The 23,721-nt window shown below is 43.6% G+C and overlaps 2 protein-coding genes across 3 annotated transcripts in view; one reads left to right on the top strand and one right to left on the bottom strand.

Annotated features, from left to right (window-relative positions):
• Positions 1-4: 4 nt before the first annotated feature.
• On the bottom strand, positions 5-23,592 carry rpusd4 (RNA pseudouridine synthase D4). The gene is made up of 7 exons (XM_060910482.1): positions 23,241-23,592; positions 22,908-23,073; positions 14,208-14,412; positions 12,465-12,558; positions 11,173-11,323; positions 5,809-5,906; positions 5-485 (listed from the first exon to the last, which is right to left on the bottom strand). Exons 1-7 carry the CDS (start codon positions 23,523-23,525, stop codon positions 288-290), a joined length of 1,197 nt encoding a protein of 398 aa, XP_060766465.1. The 5' UTR covers positions 23,526-23,592; the 3' UTR covers positions 5-287.
• twf2b (twinfilin actin-binding protein 2b) overlaps positions 10,887-23,721 on the top strand; it is a 47,727-nt gene continuing 34,892 nt past the window's right edge. Inside the window, exon 1 of one of the 2 annotated variants that reach the window (XM_060910484.1) lies at positions 10,887-11,607. In XM_060910484.1, the coding sequence (XP_060766467.1) occupies positions 11,499-11,607 (109 nt within the window). In that variant the 5' untranslated portion in view covers positions 10,887-11,498. The remainder of the gene's footprint in view (positions 11,608-23,721) is intronic. The other variant, XM_060910483.1, reaches the window with a different exon arrangement.

A 23,721-nucleotide genomic window follows, 5' to 3' on the forward strand; every position in this document is an offset into this window, starting at 1 on the left:
AAAATTTAGAGGTTTTAAGGGCTTGCACTGAAGCTCAGTTTATTTGGTTTCATTAAATCAGACATAACACAATCTTAAACTCTTATACTGTAGAAACGGAGGTCCCTTAATCACCCAAGTCAACGTAGACTTGTCTCGAAGCAATCTGATCTGCATGCTTGCATCTATCACGTGCACAGTCGACGTATCCTGTTCTCGTTTTAATAGATGCTGTTCTGACTTCCTGTAAGCCTTGGTCTCTAGTTAAAGAGTTTAGTCATATGCAAGGTGGTGGTGGTGCTCATCTCTTATGGCTTCTCTGGCAGCTGGATTTGCAGTTTTTTCAGGGCTGCTGTGAAGAACTTGGGAAGCGGACAGGACACCGTGAGGTCACAGTGACCCTTAACCCCTGGTAGGGTGATCTGTCGGACATGGAGGTGGAGAGGAAGGTGTCGGGTTTTGCTCTGCTCCAGTCCAAGCTGCCGCAGCACACCTTCCGGTAACTTCTGCAGGCAGAAACGTGATACACATGCTTGGTGAAGTGTGACCAGTGAAAAAGTCGTTACCTCAGATCACCTCTTGATGATGGGAGATTTATTTATCGTCACGTCATGGTGCTTTTAAGTGTGTCAGAATATTTTACTATTTTTAATTTCTTATTAAACCGTAAACAGTACTGAAAGTCATAACTACATGGCTAGCTTAGGAGACTTGACAACTTTTGGCAGACAAAAGCTCAACAATAGCGCCCCGGACAAAAATATGTACATCCACCAGTCAGCACTTTGGCTGGAGTATTGTATTATCTGCTTTAGAGTAGAGGAGGGTGTTTTTTTTTTTTTTTTTTCATAACCTCAAGTGGTCCGCGAGGTGATCTACAAATGTAGTCAGCGTTTTCAAGATAAGCTAGCGTATGCTTTGTAACATTATTAGAAAGTTAAATTTATCCAATCTTGTTTTTAACGGCAATCAAACGGGCCTGTAATTTCATCATTATTATTATTTAAAAAGCCTTCTGCATCTGAATTTGCACCACATAAAACTTGTAGTGTGCACGTGCTCTTATTCCGCCTCTTGTCTCTAGGCAACAGTCACCTCACAAATCTCTGCCAAACAGGCAGGCAGACCTGAAAACAAGCAAACGAAAATTCTGAACATATAATAGGCTAATCCTAACTAGCTCGTGTCCGTGGCGATTTTTTAAATTTACTGAAAGTGAAACAACAAGGATGGAGAAGTGGCTGACAGGTTCGGTTAAGAGGAAAAAACCTGACACAAGCATCAATAAGGAGAAAATGCAAAGAAAATTAGATTCAGTTAGCACAAGAAAAACAAGCTCGGCAGACTAAACCAACAGCAAAGGTGAAAAGAAAATACCACAATGAATATCTAAAGTTGGGATTTTTCTGGACTGTGTGGGGCGGGGGGTTGACAGGTGGTCCCTGGTCTGAAAAAGTTTGAGAAACGCTGTTCTACAGGGTCGCAGGCTATGAAATGAATTATGAATTCTTCGTACAAGTGTCTTCGCACATCCTTAATTGTTCTTTCTTCGAAGAATGTTTGATCAACTTGCATACATGACCGTAGTGACAGCAATGTAACTAATGCTAGAGTTTACAATGATAAACGACATGCGCGCGCGCACAGGTTTTCAGTGCAGGTGTGGCCTGTGTGCTGGGAAATGAAGGTTGCGAAATTTTGGGGCAGTCGCAGCCAGAAACAAGACTGAGAACCACTGCCGTAAGGAACTTGATCACTAAAATAAATATCTCGGAAAAAGCCAAGAGTGAGGTAAATGTCGATTAATCAATTATTCACCATGACTTAACTGTGACACCGTAGCAACCCTACTGTAGACTAATTGATCATGTTTCCTGTCCAAACACAACACAGCATTGACGGTCATGATCCACAGCGTGTATGACTCCTCACTCGGACACTTTAACTGGTCTGAACATTACCCAATCTCAATTGTAAAGAAAACCTGGGATTATTTGGAATTTGTATTATTTGCATTATATGGACTAAAACTAGAAGAAACTCAAATGTCTCAAGACACGTGAGATCTTTCCTGACCAGTTTGGTACTGTTATGAAGGACGTGTGATCATTTTTATTTGTCCCAGGTGCTTCATGCTGGCTGCTTGTTGATAGTGTGTTTAAAGGAACAGTCCACCGTACTTCCATAATGAAATATGCTCTTATCTGAATTGAGACGAGCTGCTCCGTACCTCTCCGAGCTTTGCGCGACCTCCCAGTCAGTCAGACGCGCTGTCACTCCTGTTAGCAATGTAGCTAGGCTCAGTATGGCCAATGGTATTTTTTGGGGCTGTAGTTAGATGCGACCAAACTCTTCCGCGTTTTTCCTGTTTACATAGGTTTATATGACCAGTGATATGAAACAAGTTCAGTTACACAAATTGAAACGTAGCGATTTTCTATGCTATGGAAAGTGCGCACTATAATGACAGGCGTACTAACACCTTCTGCGCGCTTCGGCAGCGCATTGATACGGAGCTCAGATATCAATGTGCTGCCGAAGCGCGCAGAAGGTGTCAGTACGCCTGTCATTATAGTGCGCACTTTCCATAGCATAGAAAATCGCTACGTTTCAATTTGTGTAACTGAACTTGTTTCATATCACTGGTCATATAAACCTATGTAAACAGGAAAAACGCGGAAGAGTTTGGTCACATCTAACTACAGCCCCAAAAAATACCATTGGCCATACTGAGCCTAGCTACATTGCTAACAGGAGTGACAGCGCGTCTGACTGACTGGGAGGTCGCGCAAAGCTCGGAGAGGTACGGAGCAGCTCGTCTCAATTCAGATAAGAGCATATTTCATTATGGAAGTACGGTGGACTGTTCCTTTAAGGGATGCATCAATACTGACGCTGGTATCGGTTTGATACAATGCCCGTTTACTTGGACTGTATTTGTACTCCATAAGTCAAACTCAACATCAACTCGGCGACAATGTGCATGTCTCCTCTACCAACAAGCCTAGTCCTTCTTGTTAGCTCATCTGGCAGAAAGGCGACGAGTTTATGCCATCATGTGTTGTCCACATTTCACGAAAATCGCTTCTTCTGTCTCAATTCTTCACCAATTTTTATTCTTTGTGGCAGGAAGGTAGGTTTGCCTGGGATGCATATACAGTGGTGCTTGAAAGTTTGTGAACCCTTTAGAATTTTCTATATTTCTGCATAAATGACCTAAAACAACATCAGATTTTCACACAAGTCCTAAAAGTAGATAAAGAGAATCCAGTTAAACAAATGAAACAAAAATATTATACTTGGTCATTTACTTATTGAGGAAAATGATCCAATATTACATATCTGTGAGTGGCAAAAGTATGTGAACCTCTAGGATTAGCAGTTAATTTGAAGGTGAAATTAGAGTCAGGTGTTTTCAATCAATAGGATGACAATCAGGTGTGAGTGGGCACCCTGTTTTATTTAAAGAACAGGGATCTATCAAAGTCTGATCTTCACAACACGTTTGTAGAAGTGTATCATGGCACGAACAAAGGAGATTTCTGAGGACCTCAGAAAAAGGGTTGTTGATGCTCATCAGGCTGGAAAAGGTTACAAAACCATCTCTAAAGAGTTTGGACTCCACCAATCCACAGTCAGACAGATTGTGTACAAATGGAGGAAATTCAAGGCCATTGTTACCCTCCCCAGGAGTGGTCGACCAACAAAGATCACTCCAAGAGCAAGGCGTGTAATAGTCGGCGAGGTCACAAAAGACCCCAGGGTAACTTCTAAGCAACTGAAGGCCTCTCTCACATTAGCTAATGTTAATGTTTATGAGTCCACCATCAGGAGAGCACTGAACAACAATGGTGTGCTTGGCAGGTTTGCAAGGAGAAAGCCACTGCTCTCCAAAAAGAACATTGTTGCTCGCAGTTTGCTAACGATCACATGGACAAGCCAGAAGGCTATTGGAAAAATGTTTTGTGGACGGATGAGACCAAAATATAACTTTTTGGTTTAAATGAGAAGCGCTATGTTTGGAGAAAGGAAAACACTACATTCCAGTATAAGAACCTTATCCCATCTGTGAAACATGGTGGTGGTAGTATCATGGTTTGGGCTATCAAAAGGCATACGCACGTCCTTTTGAGCGCAGGTTACGGCACAATTCATGGTGGCACTTTGCTGTCGTTTATTATTGACCGTTCACAAACTTTCAAGCTCCACTGTAGCTTCTACCCCAATTTGCATAATTGCAATTAATAATGAAGATACGGAGTAATTAATCAATCCCTAATGAGCAGTTTCCACACAAATCACCACTTCTCCCTCAATTCTTCACCAATTTTGATTGTTTCTGGCATGAAGGTAGGGGGACCTAGGGTGCATAGAACTTCTTTGCTTCATTACAATTATTAATGAAGTTATGGACTAATTAAGCCTTAATGAGCAGTTAAAAAAAATTGACGCTTCTCAGTCGATTCCTCACCGTTTTGGATTCTTTCTGGCAAATAGGTCGGTATTCCTGGGTGTGTGTATGTACCTCTTGTATATAGCTTGTAACATTTATTGCGCAAGGTGGCCCACTTTAGATCGTTCCTTGTGGACTAGCCGGGGCCGGCGTGAGCTACGCCGTCATTGACGGTCTCGTTACTTGTTTGTATGTCAAAGCTACCCATAAAATACACTTCAAACATAAAGAAAGCTATTAAAGAAATTCATCTCCTGATTCCAATGATAATTCCATATAAATCTTACAAGCATTTGACTCCTCGTTCTTGAAATATCTCAAGAATCATGGGTAGACACGCTGATGGATGGATGGACAGACCGATGGCAAAAATCGTCGATGGAGCTAAAAATTGGTCTCGAGTTCCTGAACATGAAGGCGTAAGTAACATCTTGGTATAACAAACAGGAAGGAAGCTATCAAAGAAAAAACTACTTCAGATATTTGACCTTGCTATGAGCTTGACCCTGTATGGATCAATTCCAAAATCTAATCGGTTCATCTCCTAGTTACAATCATAAATCCATATGGAAATACTCTCTAATGAGAATCTCAGACGGATGGACGGACAACCCGAAAACAGTGTATAAAAATGCTCCGTTGGGGCGTCGTGGCTCAGGTGGATAAGGCGCCATACCATAAATCCGGGGACCCGGGTTCGATTCCGACCCGAGGTCATTTCCCGATCCCTCCCTGTCTCTCTCTCTCCAGCTCATTTCCTGTCTCTACACTGTCCTATCCAATAAAGGTGAAAAAGCCCCCAAAAATATCTTAAAAAAAAAATGCTCCGTTACCATATTAAAGACTTAATGATCGCACCGGCATTTACGCGGTATCTTAAGGTGTTTATGAGCACGGAGCATTAGTGCTGCACACTAGTGCCGAGTGTGCGGAGAAACTGTTGCACATAAGAGCGCTTCAGTTCTGCGAGCACTGAGCACCGAGGCATATGCATGTCCTTTTACGGCACAATTCATGGTGGCACTTTGCTCTCGTTTATAATGACCGTGTTCTATAGACTCTGTATTAAATTTAAATTAAAACTCGGCACAGGGAGTTCATTTTCAGAAGCACACAGCAGCAACCAACATGAACGGAGTGAAATAAAATGTTCCGTGATTGTCACGCTCATAACTGGCCTTAAAAAAAAAAAAAACACTTCCCATCAGCAGCACCACACTGCTGCACTTTGGGTTACGCTTGGATGACGTGAACTGATAACCGTTTGCCAATCGATCCATCTTGGTAATTAATCCACGCATAAACTACCCTGTGGATATCCATGATTGTTACATTCATTCAGTATTGAATGTCAGGTATGTTTACAATTTACATACCTGAGGAGCCAGCTTCTTCCAGTGGGCGTATTTATGATCTCCCAGAATAGGGCAAGCCACAGCCAACGCCATATGAACCCGCAGCTGATGTTTCACTCCTAACACACAATATAATTCCATTATTTCATGAACTGTCTCAAAGAATTCAAATACACCCATATACAGTATCATTGCCAAAACAACAACAACCTTAATATCAATCTTTACACTGTAACATACGAACAAGATTTGACGTTTTCAGTTTCCTCAACATGGTTGATTTTTGGCTTTGGTTACAAATGCCGATTCACTGCCTGCGGATAGTGGACTCAGTAATTTTAGCCCTTGCTTCATCTTTAACTAAAGAGAGAGAGAGAGAGAGAAATGCAGCACAGCTTTAGTCCTTTAGCCAGCCCAGCTCTCTCTCCTCCTCCTCATCTGTAATTTCTGCTCAAACAGATCAGGTTCCAAAGTTTCGACTTTCATGCTAATACTGTCGTCTTGTAGCTCGGTAACTGGCCGTGCCGAGTCTCTGCTGTAACTCATACACCGATCAGCCGTAACATTAAAACCACTGACAAGTGAAGAAGTGAATAACCTTGATAATCTCATTACAATGGCACTTCCTGTCAAGGGGTGGGATATATAAGGCAGCAAGAAAGAGAACAGTCGGTTCTTGAAGTTAACGTGCTGGAAGCAGGAAAAATGGGCAAGTGTAAGGATCTGAGCAACTTTGACAAGGGCCAAATTGTGATGGCGAGATGACTGGGTCTGAGCATCTCCAAAATGGCGCATCTTGTGGGGGTGTTCCCGGTGTGCAGTGGTTAGTACCGAACAAAAGTGGTCCAAGGATCCAAAGGACAACCGGTGAACCGGTGACAGGGTCATGGGTGTCAAAGGCTCATTGATTTGCATGGGGCACAAAGGATTTCTCATATGGTCCAATCACACAGAAGAGCTATGTTTCACCTTTCTGTTTTGGCCAGCATTAACTTTTTCAACAGTTTGTGCTATCGTAGTTCTTCTGGATTGGACCATATGAGCGAGCCTTCGTGCCCCGTGTGAATCAATGAGCCTTCGACACCCATGACCCTATTGCCGGTTCACCGGTTGTCCTTTGGATCCTTGGACCACTTTTATTTGGTACTAACCACTGCACACCAGGAACACCCCACAAGATGTGCCATTTTGGAGATGCTCAGACCCAGTCGTCTCGCCATCACAATCTGGCCTTGTGAAAGTCGCTCAGATCCTTAAGGCCTCTGCATGCTCTTGCGACAAGGCTTTCGCAGACAGCTTTTCGCAGACAGTTGTAATTTATCGTTGAGCGGGGAGTAATAGGCGTGCGCGATGTTATTCACCGCTACAACGCAAGGGGGCGTGAAGTCGCGAAATCGCTAGGAGTAGTTGGTGGGTGTGGTTAGTGGAGTGTTTATCCTCCGGTTACTTATAATGACTAGAACTGGAGTCGTATAGATGTACGTACTTCCTCGATCAACCGCTCTTCGTGCTGCTCCATCTTCGCTCGTGTTCTTAAAAATGGCGGTCGTGAAAACAAACCAAACCGGGAGAGTAGGGAAGCGGAAGTGCGTGCACAGCGGATGTAGAGTGGACCAATCAGAGCCCTCTTGTCTGCGACACTGTCTGCGAGGCTTCTGCGGTGGTCACAATTTTTGGGAGGTGCGCGCAGAGCGTCTGCGAAGGTGGGGGGGGCTACGCAGACGCTATCTGCGACACCGTCTGCGAGGACTGCGTTGTCAGCATAAATTGGCCTTTACGCTTGCCCGTTTTTTCCTGCTTCCAACACGTCAACTTCAAAAACTGACTGTTCTCTTTCTTGCTGCCTTATATATGTATCCCACCCCTTGACAGGTGCCACTGTAATGAGATAATCAATGTTATTCACGTCACCTTATGGCTGACGTGAATACTGAAACTTTGAATCCGCTGAATGAGGAGTGGCGAATAGTGCAGCAGATAACATAATATTTCAGAGGAATCTTTCAAATTGTGATACAAGCACCAAATTCGGCACTTAGACATTATTCTTTTGAAAAAGTACGCGGGCCACTTGAAATTCAAGATGGCTGCCCATTTTAAAGATGGCCGCCATGTCCAGTACAGAAATATATCGTTTTGCCATAACTATGCACAGACTTGTCCGATATGGATGATTCTGGCATCAAATTATACATTTTTGACCATGTAGAATCCAAATCTGGGAGAATAAAATCACTCAGAAGCTTACTTTTGCCTTATTCGTGGCCTTTTGTAAAATAGTCCGCTAACATAGCTAGCATGCATGTTTGTATAGACTATAGCAGTAATTATAGTTTAGGGTGTAGGGTGTAGCAGTCGAGGTAGAGGATGTCCTCGTCATAGCAATCAGTGTTCTGCCTCTCCTTCAAGGGATTGGTCTGCACCAGTTGTGGGTGGCCTTTGGCCAAGGACGGAACCTGAGATGGATTCCTGTACATGACCTGCACCTCTCTTTAGGACTGGAGAAGAGCAAAGGAATACTCTTCTTCCATGCCTTCACTGGTTGCGATGTTGTATCAGGTTTCCGCAGCAAAGGGAAGAAGTCTGCATGGCAAACCTGGGATGTGTATGCTGAAGCTTCTGATGTCTTTGCCAAGCTCAGCCAGTACCCACCAACAGTAGATGATGATGATCTGGAGGTCCTGGAGAAGTTTGTGGTGACAATGTATGACAGGTCCAGTACAGTTGCACGTGTTGATGATGCCAGGCTGGATATGTTTGCTCAAAAGCAGAGGCCATATGAAGCCATCCCTCCAACTCAAGCAGCACTACTTCAGCATGCAAAGCGCGCTGCCTATCAAGCAGGCTGTATATGGAGTCAGTCAACACTGCGCCAACCAGAAACACAAAGTCCTGCTGACTGGGGATGGACAAAGAGTGGAGACACATGGAAGGTCTTCTGGACAACGCTTCCACCTGTTGCCGAGAGTTGCCAACAGCTGACCAAATGTGGATGCAAATCTGAATGCCGTGGAAGGTGCAAATGCTACCGATTCAGTCTCACCTGCACCGGACTATGTAGCTGCAAATGTGAGGACAAGTGAAACCATGCAGCTCACTGCTGGGGTGAACAGTGCATTTGTGAGCTCTGTATTTGACTCATTGCACTCTGCAGTGACAAACATTGACCATAACTAAACATTCCAGTTGTGCATTTAAAAATAAATAAATAAAATAGTTTGTAGGATATGTTCTGGTCTATGTACAACCCTGATTCCAAAAAAGTTGGGACAAAGTACAAATTGTAAATAAAAACGGAATGCAATAATTTACAAATCTCAAAAACTGATATTGCATTCACAATAGAACATAGACAACATATCAAATGTCGAAAGTGAGACATTTTGAAATTTCATGCCAAATATTGGCTCATTTGAAATTTCATGACAGCAACACATTTCAAAAAAGTTGGGACAGGGGCAATAAGAGGCTGGAAAAGTTAAAGGTACAAAAAAGGAACAGCTGGAGGACCAAATTGCAACTCATTAGGTCAATTGGCAATAGGTCATTAACATGACTGGGTATAAAAAGAGCATCTTGGAGTGGCAGCGGTTCTCAGAAGTAAAGATGGGAAGAGGATCACCAATCCCCCTAATTCTGCGCCGACAAATAGTGGAGCAATATCAGAAAGGAGTTCGACAGTGTAAAATTGCAAAGAGTTTGAGCATATCATCATCTACAGTGCATAATATCATCAAAAGATTCAGAGAATCTGGAAGAATCTCTGTGCGTAAGGGTCAAGGCCGGAAAACCATACTGGGTGCCCGTGATCTTCAGGCCCTTAGATGGCACTGCATCACATACAGGCATGCTTCTGTATTGGAAATCACAAAATGGGCTCAGGAATATTTCCAGAGAACATTATCTGTGAACACAATTCACCGTGCCATCCGCCATTGCCAGCTAAAACTCCATAGTTCAAAGAAGAAGCCGTATCTAAACATGATCCAGAAGCGCAGACGTCTTCTCTGGGCCAAGGCTCATTTAAAATGGACTGTGGCAAAGTGGAAAACTGTTCTGTGGTCAGACGAATCAAAATTTGAAGTTCTTTATGGAAATCAGGGACGCCGTGTCATTCGGACTAAAGAGGAGAAGGACGACCCGAGTTGTTATCAGCGCTCAGTTCAGAAGCCTGCATCTCTGATGGTATGGGGTTGCATTAGTGCGTGTGGCATGGGCAGCTTATACATCTGGAAAGACACCATCAATGCTGAAAGGTACATCCAGGTTCTAGAGCAACATATGCTCCCATCCAGATGACGTCTCTTTCAGGGAAGACCTTGCATTTTCCAACATGACAATGCCAAACCACATACTGCATCAATTACAGCATCATGGCTGCATAGAAGAAGGGTCCGGGTACTGAACTGGCCAGCCTGCAGTCCAGATCTTTCACCCATAGAAAACATTTGGCGCATCATAAAATGGAAGATACGACAAAAAAGACCTAAGACAGCTGAGCAACTAGTATCCTACATTAGACAAGAATGGGTTAACATTCCTATCCCTAAACTTGAGCAACTTGTCTCCTCAGTCCCCAGACGTTTACAGACTGTTGTAAAGAGAAAAGGGGATGTCTCACAGTGGTAAACATGGCCTTGTCCCAACTTTTTTGAGATGTGTTGTTGTCATGAAATTTAAAATCACCTAATTTTTCTCTTTAAATGATACATTTTCTCAGTTTAAACATTTGATATGTCATCTATGTTCTATTCTGAATAAAATATGGAATTTTGAAACTTCCACATCATTGCATTCCGTTTTTATTTACAATTTGTACTTTGTCCCAACTTTTTTGGAATCGGGGTTGTATATTTTTCATCATATTTTTGCTAGAAATGGCAGAAAGGAGCTCCCTAGAAGGTTAAGAGTGGGATTTTTAGATTTCTCATAGTCAAAAACCTACTTTTAGACACCAAGATCATTCAAATCGGTCAAAGTGGCCAGATTATATCCCATTTTCAAGTCTACAGCGGCGGCCATCTTGAAAATAAGCAGCCATCTTGAATTTCAGGTGGCCCGCGTACTTTTTCAAAAGAATAATGTCTAAGGAGTATTTGTGCCAAGTTTGGTGCTTGTATCACCATTTGAAAGATTGTTTCAGTTATCTGCTACACTAGAAAAAATAATAATAAAGCTTTTGTTCTAACAGCGAAACCAGACTCTTATCTCTTAGAGATTGTAACTGCACTAGGAATGTGCTACAAACATCAGCCTTACAAGAATAACAACCACCACACCTCCCAATAAATATTTAAAGATAAACATATTTCAGGTGTTTGTGGGTGGCGTTTTCTTATCATCTGATAGCGTGAATATGAGTCATGGTAGGTAATATCTCAGTACCTGTGATTGGCTGGAGCTCCACCAAGCTGCATCCTGAGCTGCTGTCCAGGACTTTGTAGCGCGTAACTGCGCTGTGTGCTTGGCGGTGAGCTCTCACTCGGACCAGCCCGTCTCCGTCCTCATTCGGTCTATACAGCGGACTCAGACCCATCTGCAGGACACCTCGATATCATCAGTATAGCTTTTTCAAGACGGGTCCGATAAGCTCGCCTTTTTATTCCGGGAGAGCCCCTGAAGACGCAGTGGCTTAATTTTATTTACTCCAATAATACGCCGTCGAGTCTACCTAAGACAGTGTATGTTTGTCGGAAGCATTTTCCTGAGGAATGTTTCCACAACTTGGGACAGTACAGGGCAGGTTTTGCACATCAACTGTCACTGAAGCCTGGGTCCGTACCAAGAATCCCTGCCGCATCAGCAACAAACACCGAACAAGTAAGTGTTTAACTGTTAAGTTGTTTTGCCGTGTTTTAAAATCGGTGCGTTAGCCTAGCAATGGCTACATTAGCTGTGCAGCTAACCGCTTCCTGCAGTTAGCCAGGTAATCTGCGCTACAAAACTAAAGAGGATGCAACATGCTCTGTTAAACTGAGTTTAGTCTGGAAGTTGACTGTAACTTATGAGCTTATGTTTGACTATTGCTCCGCAATGCATGTCTTCTGTTGGATAAGCGCTATGTTGCTGTAGTTGCTGCTTCTATCCTCTTTGGTTATGGAGTGCGTGTTCAAGCCTAGGGTATTACACGTTCGTAAACTACCACTCCGAACACTCTCACTCTCTGTTCTCTGTGTCACGTTGAGTTTACGAAAGGAGTCCGAGGGAGAACGGGGTTTTGTCTTAGCAGCGTGGCTACAGGCGCTGATAGCAGCGAGTATGTGTGCGCGCAGCTTGGTCAAGCCCCTCCCCCCATGGCCCGCCCCCACCCTCTACCCTTCCCCGCCTCCTGCTTCTCATTAGCAAAACGACGCACTGGGAAAAGCGCTGAAATGGGGCTTTCTCCCAGGAGGCTATATTTACGTGCCGAGGGTTCATTTCGAGAAAGGCTGCGGATATAACATCCGGAAGCCTCCACGAGCCCGTTTAAAGCATCAACAAACCACCATGCCATGGGACCTTTAAAGCTTATGAGAGATAAATAAACAATACAAAGCTACCGATATTGTCCTGAGTAATAAAAAAGGTGAGTTAGATGATAAAAATCTAGTGACGGCAGACAGAAAATGAGCACAGACTCAGCGTAGGACGTGATATGACATCATTTCTAGCGTAAACAAGCCTTAATGTTTGCTCACCTTAAAGTGATGCTGGTCCCCCGTGATTTCCTTTTCAATGATAGGGATGTCAATGACCCCTTCGGAAGGAACAGGGACACCAACGGTGATCACCCTGTGTGAAAAGAGGTCGGACATTATTACTGTATTACAGAGCCTTGCGTAAGTATTCACCCCCAACCCCGCCTGAACGTTTCCACTTTAGCAGTGTCACCACCATGAAGTGAAACGGACTTAATTGGATTCATGTCATGAAACTAAAACAAAACAGCTGGTCATAACAGAGGGGGAAAAAAAACAAAAACAACCCAAGTGCATAAGTATTCACACCCATTTCTTTGCAACCTGTAATAGTGAGATCAGACTACAGGATATTTTTGTCTTTCACGATGGTCACCATATCAGATTAGGCGATCATCGTGCCAGAAATTCTTGCTGTGCTTTGGTCCGGAGATTGATAACACTACAATTTTGACCCTGACCAATCATCATTCAGGTCCTTGGGGTGTTGTCAGGGAGGAGGGTTAAGAAGTTGTCTATCATGGCTGCAGAAGTAACGTTAAGGAACATATTGTTAGACTTGTCAAACTAGGCAAAAAAAAAATTCTGACGTTAATCTTTTCATCAGGGTGTCGTAGAGCATCCCAGACGCCACGTTGCTGTTCTTCGATGTGCTGTTTATGTCACACTTCCATGAACTAATTTATGGCCTTGATTGGTTCAGGGCCAATCAGAATTCACATCATTAGTAATTAACTGTCACACGATCTCAGTATAAATACACTGCTCAGGAGTTTGTCAGGGAAGAATATTTCTGAAGATCAAGGAACTATCAAATGCAAGCCAGTGTACAGTATATCTTCATTTATTCTATCCACATTCACTGGATATGAGCAATCGCGCGCTCTGATTGGCTACTCTGCTACTAGGCTATCAGCTCATATACCGTGAGTAGAGAAAAGCAAAACGGCGGCGCGTGTTACTGAACCAACCGAGGACGAAATAAAAACTCGACTCGAAAACAAAACCCCAAAAAATACACAAAAAAAGCAACAAAATGCGGAATAAAAGTATCTGATAGTAAAAAGGTATCTTTATTATTTTTCAAGAATTATTATTAATCGCATTTTTCACAAATTGCTCCTGTCATTTCACCGGTTTGTTTACGTTCTAAGCGGAAATGATTCTGTCGGACGTTTTGGATATTAAAAAAAAAAAGTTTTGTCGAATTTGCTAAAAATAAAAATGCTCCATTTCTCAAAATCCAGTGAATGTGGATAGAATAAAACAATTATTCCACTCAATCTCGTCGTACACGGCTTATAGGCAACTCGGTTATAGCTACGCGCCTCGTCGGCTATCAGCTCACGTACAGTATGACTCGATTTCGTGTTATAACTGTTAATTAGATAATATTAAAGCCACCAAATGTTTGGTTAAACATATTCTTTAAGATATGGAATAATAAATTTTTTAATGCACGAGTTAGAAGGTGCAGAAGAGCTTGTATTTTGTATCATAATGATCTCAAGTCGGATTTTTCCTGCGAGATTTTCAGCCCGTTGTTTAAAAAAGAAAGAATTACGCAACAATATCACACTTTACCCAGTCTGCATGCTCTGAAGGATTTAAAGACTCCGATAACTGAGTGAGAGACAGTTTCAAGGTTCTTATTAATATTCATCTTTAATCCAAACATGATTAAAGACGATCGGCCTGGCCCTGTGTAATGATGAAATACTTGTCCGTTTCATAATCACTGACATGTATGTCGTCTCTGCTTGATGTGATCTGAAGAGATTGTGTATTCGTTCGGCAGTCTCGTCCGTCCTGGCCAGGAACAAAATTCCTGTCGTGTCCTTCTCGAGATTGTAACAGACGTGCAGCTCAGATCCTCCTTTCATACCGTCAGTAATCTTGGCCAGGACCGGCAGACTCTCTGCAATGCTGTTCCTGATGCCTCCAGTACCTACGGGAAGGACCAGCCATGATTCAGAGAAGAAAGTAAATCATGACGCCCTGCTGTGAAATACTGTGTGCGTATCAGGAATATTTCTTAAACACTGACAGACTAAAAATGATTGATGAAACCCAGTCAAAAAAAAAAAAAAAAAAGTAGTTCGTTATTTTAGAGCCCAATTAAAAACAACGATGAGCAAATTTCCAGGTTTGAACTTGAAGGACACTCGGTAGAGAGCATACCTCTGCGAAGCCATATATTATCAACGTCAAAATCAAAATCACTTGAACCTAGGATAATCCTAAAGCTGTACACCAAATTTCATCCAAATCCGTTCACTGATTTTTGAGTTGTTCTGGGAACAAACAAACAAAACCCTGGATCCACATCCATATCTGCATCAAAATCTAATCAATTGTTCCTTGGCCACCTTTCCTCAAAATTTCATCGAAATCTGTTCACTACTTCCCGAGTTATTTTTGGAACAAACAAACAAACGGAGGCAAAAACATAACCTCCTCCAACAAAGCTGGCGGACATAAAAATCAGGGATCCCAGCAGTAATTGAAAAAAATAGAGGAATGTAAGAAACTATCACCGGGTGGCACGGTGGTGTAGGCTAGTGGTTAGCGCTGTTGCCTCACAGCAAGAAGGTCCGGGTTCGAGCCCCGTGGCCAGCGAGGGCCTTTCTGTGCGGAGTTTGCATGTTCTCCCCGTGTCCGCGTGGGTTTCCTCCGGGTGCTCCGGTTTCCCCCACAGTCCAAAGACATGCAGGTTAGGTTAACTGGTGACTCTAAATTGACCGTAGGTGTGAATGTGAGTGTGAATGGTTGTCTGTGTCTATGTGTCAGCCCTGTGATGACCTGGCGACTTGTCCAGGGTGTACCCCGCCTTTCGCCCGTAGTCAGCTGGGATAGGCTCCAGCTTGCCTGCAACCCTGTAGAACAGGATAAAGCGGCTAGAGATAATGAGATGAGATGAGAATCTATCAGCAGGGGTCAAGGGGGCTGCCTGAAGCTGTTGAGATTTTAACATTTAAAGATGCTATAGAACATATTTTTTACATAGATTTAACATAGAAAAGCAACAGAATTTAACCATAATGTGTATCTATTTGATGCCATATTTTGTAATCTATGACAAGTGGCAAAAAAAAATAAATTATAAAAATTAGACGAAAATGTAGCTTTGAAGAATACACTTGCCTAAATATTCCACTGATTTTGTTATAACAATAGTATCCATAGTTCATCTCATTTGTTTATTTTTTTGTTTCAAGTTAATGTCAAAACTAGTCTAATATAAGCCACATTCATTTTTCAAAAATCATGAATATGAGCAGAAATCAATGATTCAGTAATATTAGATATATACATATGTACAGCAAATACTGGAGATATTTGATTTAAACCTCTCTTTTTGAAAGGTTTCACTGCAAAGGAGTTTAATGCTCTTTTCTGGGGTGCATTCTGTCTTTCCTCCAGTTTTCTCTGCTTTTGTTTCTCTGATCTTTCCTTCTGCTTTTCTGATGTTCCTGCAGTGCTCTGAATTAAGTTCAACGCATTAGAAACAAAAGCACGAACGGAGTTAAAACATGTTTTCTAGCAAATGGGCGCAGCCATATTGTTTTCTCGTTCTATCGCGTACAGTCTCGCGGTCAGTGTTGCCAGATACTCCTGATGTTTTCCAGCCCAAAATATGTTCAAAACCCGCCAAAATGCACTTGAAACCCCCCAACTGGACGGAGAACCGCGCAATCTGGCAACACTGCTCGCGGTATTTACATCAATTTAACTTCCGAGTGTTCCCGAATGTCAACGAGAACAAACGAAGCTGACGAAAACATCGCTAAACAAGCAAACCAAATCAGAACGTATTCTGCTGGTCATTTTACTTAAACAGGGGCGGCACGGTGGTGTAGTGGTTAGCGCTGTCGCCTCACAGCAAGAAGGTCCTGGGTTCGAGCCCTGGGGCCGCCGAGGGCCTTTCTGTGTGGAGTTTGCATGTTCTCCCCGTGTCCGCGTGGGTTTCCTCCGGGTGCTCCGGTTTCCCCCACAGTCCAAAGACATGCAGGTTAGGTTAACTGGTGACTCTAAATTGACCGTAGGTGTGAATGTGAGTGTGAATGGTTGTCTGTGTCTATGTGTCAGCCCTGTGATGACCTGGCGACTTGTCCAGGGTGTACCCCGCCTTTCGCCCGTAGTCAGCTGGGATAGGCTCCAGCTTGCCTGCGACTCTGTAGAACAGGATAAAGCGGCTAGAGATAATGAGATAATGAGATGAGATTTTACTTAAACATATTTTTAATGGATATACAAGAGATAAAAAAAAACCCACTTTCGCTAGAAAATAGCGGAATTCCGCTAAATAGCGGACGTCTGGGATCCCTGAAAAATAAGCTTGAAATGAAGAAACTAACCTGATCCATGGCATATCAATATTTATGGTAACAAAAATTAGTTTTCCAGCACAAAATTAAAACAGAAAAAATGTTTGTATGTCAATAAAGAAAGCAGCATATTACATTTTTCAGATGAAAAAAGAAAACATAACGAAGGCTGCTGGGTTTTGGGGAAAAGTGAAGAAGCGAGTGCGACAGTCAAAGTGTCCAGAAGAACTGTGGCTGGTTCTGTAAGATGCTCAGTAAAACCTACAGCTCATTTCCTCACGACACAAACCGTATCCGAGACTATTATTTATCTAATGTGACTCAATAATGTAGAAGTCATGAAATAAAAATCAATAAAAGTTTATATGAAAGCAAACCAGGCTGCCAAAGACTTTTACACAGTATCGTATGTTTCTACTGAAAACCGGTAAATGGTGTCATTTATATTAGCTATAGGAAAGTGTTATCTGGGTGTCTCGCATTATCCCAGAAAATCACCAACAATTATTACAAGACTAAATACTGCACGGTATACACCGATCAGCCGTAACATTAAAACCACTGACAAGTGAAGAACGTTGATTATCTCATTACAATGGCACCTCCTGTCAAGGGATGGGATACACTACCGTTCAAAAGTTTGGGGTCACTTTGAAATGTCCTTATTTTTGAAAGAAAAGCACTGTTCTTTTCAATGAAGATCACTTTAAACTAATCAGAAATCCACTCTATACATTGCTAATGTGGTAAATGACTCTTCTAGCTGCAAATGTCTGGTTTTTGGTGCAATATCTCCATAGGTGTATAGAGGCCCATTTCCAGCAACTCTCACTCCAGTGTTCTAATGGTACAATGTGTTTGCTCATTGCCTCAGAAGGCTAATGGATGATTAGAAAACCCTTGTACAATCATGTTAGCACAGCTGAAAACAGTTTAGCTCTTTAGAGAAGCTATAAAACTGACCTTCCTTTGAGCAGATTGAGGTGGGGTTTACATTAGACCGTATCAGCGGATCATCAGATTAACGTTTTTAAAACGATTAACATGCACACAGCAACACCAATACACGATTCGCGTGCACACAGCAACGCCAATACGCGGATACGTTCGGCTCCGCAGGCATCCTGCGCTCCAAATCACTCCGCCCTGAACAGCGAGTGCCCTCTGGAGGGTGGGCACTCCGGCCCTGCGCAGCTCACAGAGCGCGCGAGTATAGCGCACGAGCAGTGATTCGGGACTGAGCCGCTGTGTGTGTGATCCCAGCGCATATCACTTACCACTTGCAAGTGGAAGGATGGCAAGCCTAAAGACAATCATAACTACACAATGGGCAGTATTTGCATCAGTATTTGCAGTATTTTCATACTTTTATACTCTTTAATGAAAGGTGATACAAGGCGGAAGTCCGCGCCGTTTTTCAGCAGTCGCGTCACATGACCAACGCCAGCGAATCAGGAAGGTGGATGTCACAGTGACGTTGTCCAATGATGACGCCATCTAGAGCTCAGCACAGCGTATCTGCGTATTCTCAATGTTTACACAGCACCAGACCAGACACGATCTGGATTGAATACGTGGACGCTGGCGTTTCCCGGCGTTTTAATGTAAACGGGCAGTGCATCCGCGAAGAAAACGAGACAGATACGGTCTAATGTAAACTTGGCCTGAGTTTCTGGAGCATCACATTTGTGGGGTCGATTAAATGCTCAAAATGGCCAGAAAAATGTCTTGACTATATTTTCTATTCATTTTACAACTTATGATGGTAAATAAGTGTGTGACTTTTCATGGAAAACACAAAATTGTCTGGGTGACCCCAAACTTTTGAACGGTAGTGTATATTAGGCAGCAAGAAAGAGAACAGTCAGCTCTTGAAGTTGATGTGCTGGAAGCAGGAGAAATGGGCAAGCGTAAGGCACGAAGGCTCACCCATATGGTCCAATCCCACAGAAGATCTACTGCAGGACAAACTGCTGAAAAAGTTAACACTGACGCCTTTCTGTTTTGGCCAGCATTAACTTTTTCAGCAGTTTGTACTACAGTAGCTCTTCTGTTCTTCTGAATTGGACCATATGGGCGAGCCTTTGTGCCCCATGTGAATCAATCAATGGCCCTTCGACACCCATGACCCTGTCGCCGGTTCACCGGTTGTCCTTTGGATCCTTGGACCACTTTTCGTGGGTACTACTTCCCACGACTTCGTGTACCTAGAATCTACCATCTCTGACTCCCTCTCTCTCGACACTGAACTCAATAAGCCAATCGGCAAAGCCTCCACCACCACGGCCAGACCAACAAAGAGAGTGTAAATGAACAGCAAGCTGACAGAGCACACCAAGGTTCACGTCTACAGTGCTTGTGTTGTGAGCACCCTCCTGTATGGCAGTGAGTCTTGGACCATACGAGCCCGACAGGAACACAAGCTCAACGCCTGCCACATGCGCGGTCTTCGACGCATCCTAGACATCAAGTGGCAGGACACAGTTCCCAACACCACCGTCCTGGAGAGAGCCGGAATTCCTAGCATGTACAGCCTGCTGAAACAGAGATGCATGTGCTAGCTCAGACACGTTGTGAGTATGGGCGATGGCCGGATCCCAAAAGACCTCCTGTATGGCGAACTGGCACAGGGAAAACAGCCCATAGGTAGACCCCAGCTGCGATACGGAGGCGTTTGCAAAAACTTGAAGGCCTTGAACATTGACACAAACATCTGGGAAACCTTAGCGAATAACCTGGCGACAAGCTTTGAAGAGACACTTGCCCAGCAGTCCGAAGACAGGAGACAGAAAGCCTCCAACCAGACTGACAGACTATCCTCAGTCTTCATCTGCCAACTATACCGGAAGGACTGCCATTCCCGCATCGGACTCATTAGTCACGCTTGACGCAGTTTCCGATCCTGATTGACAACCAGAGTGCAGACCCATAGTCTCCCAAGACTGAAGGATGCCTATTACTAATCACTGCATACCAGGAACACCCCACACGACATGCTATTTTGGAGACGCTCAGACCTAATTATCTCGCTATCACAATTTGGTCCTTGTCAAAGTCGCTCAGATCCTTACGCTTGCCCATTTTTCCTGCTTCCAACACATCAACTTCAAGAACCGACTGTTCTCTTTCTTGCTGCTTAATATATCCCACCCCTTGACGGGTGCCAGTGTAATGATATTATCAAGGCTATTCCCTTCACCTCTGAGTGGTCATAATGTTATGCCTAATCGATGTCTGTGAAGATTCTCAGTCATCCAGGTCATAGTAAACTGTGGGTGGTAAAAGAGAGCAACTGGACTTGCTTGAAGATTCTTGTAGACGTTTCACTTCTCATCCGAAAGGCTTCTTCGGTTCTGTCTGACTAATAGGGAGTATCCGGTATTTATCCTCTCATGGATGAAAAGCAATCCTAAAGTGTCGTTGAGTCATCCTGTTGGTGTGGGTCACTGGGGGCTGGGTGTGGACGGCCTAGAGAGTCGTCGGGGTGATCAATGGGTTGTTGGTTCTCTCTTGCCTCTTTTCCACCAAATCAGTTCCAGGGCTGGTTCGGGGCCAGTGCTGGTGCTGGTTCACAACTCGTTCAACTTGCGAGCCAGCTGAGAACCAGTTTGCTTTTCCATCGCTCGCGGTGCTAAGGGAAGCCACGTCATTACGTCGCTGTATACGTCAGTTACGTCGCTACGTTTGCATAAACCTTGGCGCGAATATCGAAGCAAAAACAACACGGAAGAAGCAGCAGCAACAACAACAATAATAATAATAATGGATGACTTCGCGTTTGTACAGCTGCTGCTTCTCGTCGCTTAAAAATGGCGATCTTTCATGGTCTTGTTATTGTTGTTGGTCTTAACAACTCCACCCCCCCCGCTGACGTAAGCGGTTCTTTCCTCTGGCCCAGCAGAGAGTTGGTGCTAGCCTGGAACTGGTTTTTCTGGCCCCAGAGCCAGTTCTTTGTCAGTGGAAACAGAAAACCCGGTTCCAAACTAAGCACTGGCCCCGAACCAGCCCTGGAACTGCTTTGGTGGAAAAGGGGCATCTGTCCTTCTGTGAGTCACTGAAAACAGCTGGGTTTTGATGTGCATTCAGTTGTCTGGGAAGTGTACCAAGGACTGCATTGTAGGTGGCTGATAAATGGTGTCTTAAACCACCACCTCTGTTCAGTGATGGCCATTCCAGGTTGACAAAAACAATGTTCCCAGACAACTGCACAGTGGTGTAGTGGTTAGCACGGTCGCCTCACAGCAATAAGGTCCTGGGTTTGAACCCAGCGGCCGGCGAGGGCCTTTCTGTGTGGAGTTTGCATGTTCTCCCGGTGTCTGCGTGGGTTTCCTTTGGGTGCTCCGGTTTCCCCCACAGTTCAAAGACATGCAGTTAGGTTAACGTGGGGCAGCCTTGGGCTGAAGTGCCCTTGAGCAAGGTACCTAACCCCAGGCGCTCTAGTGTGGCTGCCCACTGCTCTGGGTGTGTGCGCGTGTGTGTTCACTGCTTCAGATGGGTTAAATGCAGAGGATGAATTTCACTGTGCTTGAAGTGTGCATGTGACAAATAAAGGTTTATTTTTCTTAACTGAATGCACACCAAAACCCAGCTGTTTTTAGTGACTCACAGGAGGACGGAGAGAACCGACAACCCATTGATCACCCCGACGACTCTCGAGGCCGTTCACACCCAGCCCCCAGTGACCCACTCCAACAGGATGACTCAACGACACCTTAGGATTGCTTTTCATCCATGAGAGGATAAATACCGGATACTCCCTATTAGGCTACATCCACACGACAACGGCAACGAGATGTTATTTAAAAATATATCGCGTCCAAATGGGCAACGATCAGTAAAATATCAGGTCCATATGGCAACGCAACGCTTGCTGAAAACGATGCAATACACATGCCACACCTCTAGGGGCGCTGTAAGACGGTCCCTTCGGAGACACCAGAACAATAGAAGAAGTAAGGACACATGCGCATAAACTATTATGCGTGAGACTTCATATTAGCCACAAAGTCAGGAAAATCTGTTCGTAAAATTACATTATAATGACCAAATACAATGAAAAGTATTTTTCCAGTCTCACCTGTGAAAGGTAATCCCATGTGATCTCGTTTGGACGGCAAACCTGTTGGTACAGTTAAATGCAGCTAATCTTTATTCTCCGCTTTGACCTATCCAATATGGCGGCGAGGATGACGTATGATTCTACACGGAAGGCGGCGTCTTTAATGGTCTGGAATAAATTGAATGCTACACGTTGATGGATTAATTTGTTGTTTCTCACCTGTGAAAGGTAATCCCATGTGATCTCGTTTGGACGGTAAACCTGTTGGTACAGTTAAACGCAGCACATGAATCTTTATTCTCCGCTTTGACCTATCCAATATGGCGGCGAGGATGACGTATGATTCTACGCGGAAGGCGGCGTCTTTAATGGTCCGGAATAAACTGAATGCTACACGTTGATGGATTAATTTGCTCTTCTACGCCCTTTTTGAGGAATGTATTGTAGGACTAAAACCAACATCTGAAGAGGTGAGATCGCTCCTTTTTTCCCTATTTTTGCTGGCGGGATTGACTCTGCCCTAACTCACTCTCTCTCTCTCTCACTTTGCACCATTACACAATAAATATTCACAGTGAAAATATTTTGTAAGCACGTTTCATGAACCAAGTTATAGGATTTGTTGACAACTCGCATCGAGTTCGTTACACTTCTACCCGGCGTGAAGCACTCACAGTCATGTGGTTGTGACGTCATCATAAACAAATCCGTTCTACTCATCCAGACGACTTCACAACGGCAACGTTGTCAGATCTTTCCACTCTGGAACCCGTTCTCAAAAAGATTGCGTTTTGGGCACCCAAAACGCCGGTGCCGTGTGGACGCCAGGCCTAAACGATAAGCAACTGTATCGGAGTCACCTGAATCCGTTGCCGTGTGGACAGGGCCTTAGTCAGACAGAACTGAAGAAGCCTTTCGGATGAGAGGTGAAACGTCTTCAAGAATCTTCAAGCAAGTCCAGTTGCTCTCTTTTACCACCCACAGCCTAATCGGTGTCTAGTGAGCAGCTCATTAAGAGTTAAATTCAGTTATTACTGTATATTACTAAGTACTTACTGTAAACTGGGACTCCATATGGTTTGTTTATCGCAATGAGGTTTTGGTCTTGGTACAGAATACTCCTAGAAAGTGCTTTTGCGAAAACATTTGGATGGACAGATTGGAGCTGTTGTGTGAGCTGCTTCAGTTCTGTTACATTCCGCTGTACAGGAGATACCGGAACCTTTAAAAGGGGAGACAGGGAGATGAACGGAACACTTATGCGGTTGGACCGGAAGTTGTTAAAGTCTGGTAGGAATGATAATAAATAAGTAAAATTAATTAAAACTCTTATTAAAATAAAAATAATTAATAATTAAAAACGTGTTAAAACAAGTAAAATTCAACCACCTTATCTGTCGGCTCTGCCTTTTTCTCTTTTTCACGTCGAAGCTTTTCTGCGATATCCGCAGCTCTCAGTTTTCTTTTGCTCCCGGAAGTAACGTCTTCTTTCTTTTCTTTCGGAACCGTACTGAAATCTCTCCCAGGACATAGAAAACATCGTGTTGCTTCATTATTATTATTATTATTATTATTATTATTATTTATTCGCGTGTTCGTCAAAACGCTGGGATTAAAACAGCGACTGCTCAAGTGTCGACTTATCCTCACACCTAATAACTTTACTGTGCTCATTTCACATGTCTGACCCAAAAGACAGGATTTCGAAAAATACACGAGTACAGACTCTATACAAAGCACGAAGAAGCACACGACAATGTTGAACAGCTTAAGCTTACGGTTTTTCAAAATAAAAGTCTCTGGGCGGCCTCGAGTTTACGTGTGTTTCGCCTGAATGTATAGGAAATGTCTGGCTAAAGTGCACAAGAGG

This window comes from Neoarius graeffei, chromosome 26 (genome assembly GCF_027579695.1).
Source record: "Neoarius graeffei isolate fNeoGra1 chromosome 26, fNeoGra1.pri, whole genome shotgun sequence".
NCBI lineage: Eukaryota > Metazoa > Chordata > Actinopteri > Siluriformes > Ariidae > Neoarius > Neoarius graeffei.

Excerpts from the sequence above, each read along its gene's own strand:
- rpusd4 (XM_060910482.1), bottom strand. The coding sequence starts at position 23,525 with ATGAGCACAGTAAAGTTATTAGGTGTGAGGATAAGTCGACACTTGAGC. Across the intron at positions 12,559-14,207 it reads CAAGCAGAGACGACATACAT|GGTGATCACCGTTGGTGTCC; the intron begins GTCAGTGATTAT and ends CTTTTCACACAG. Across the intron at positions 5,907-11,172 it reads GGAGCTCCAGCCAATCACAG|GAGTGAAACATCAGCTGCGG; the intron begins GTACTGAGATAT and ends ATTGTGTGTTAG.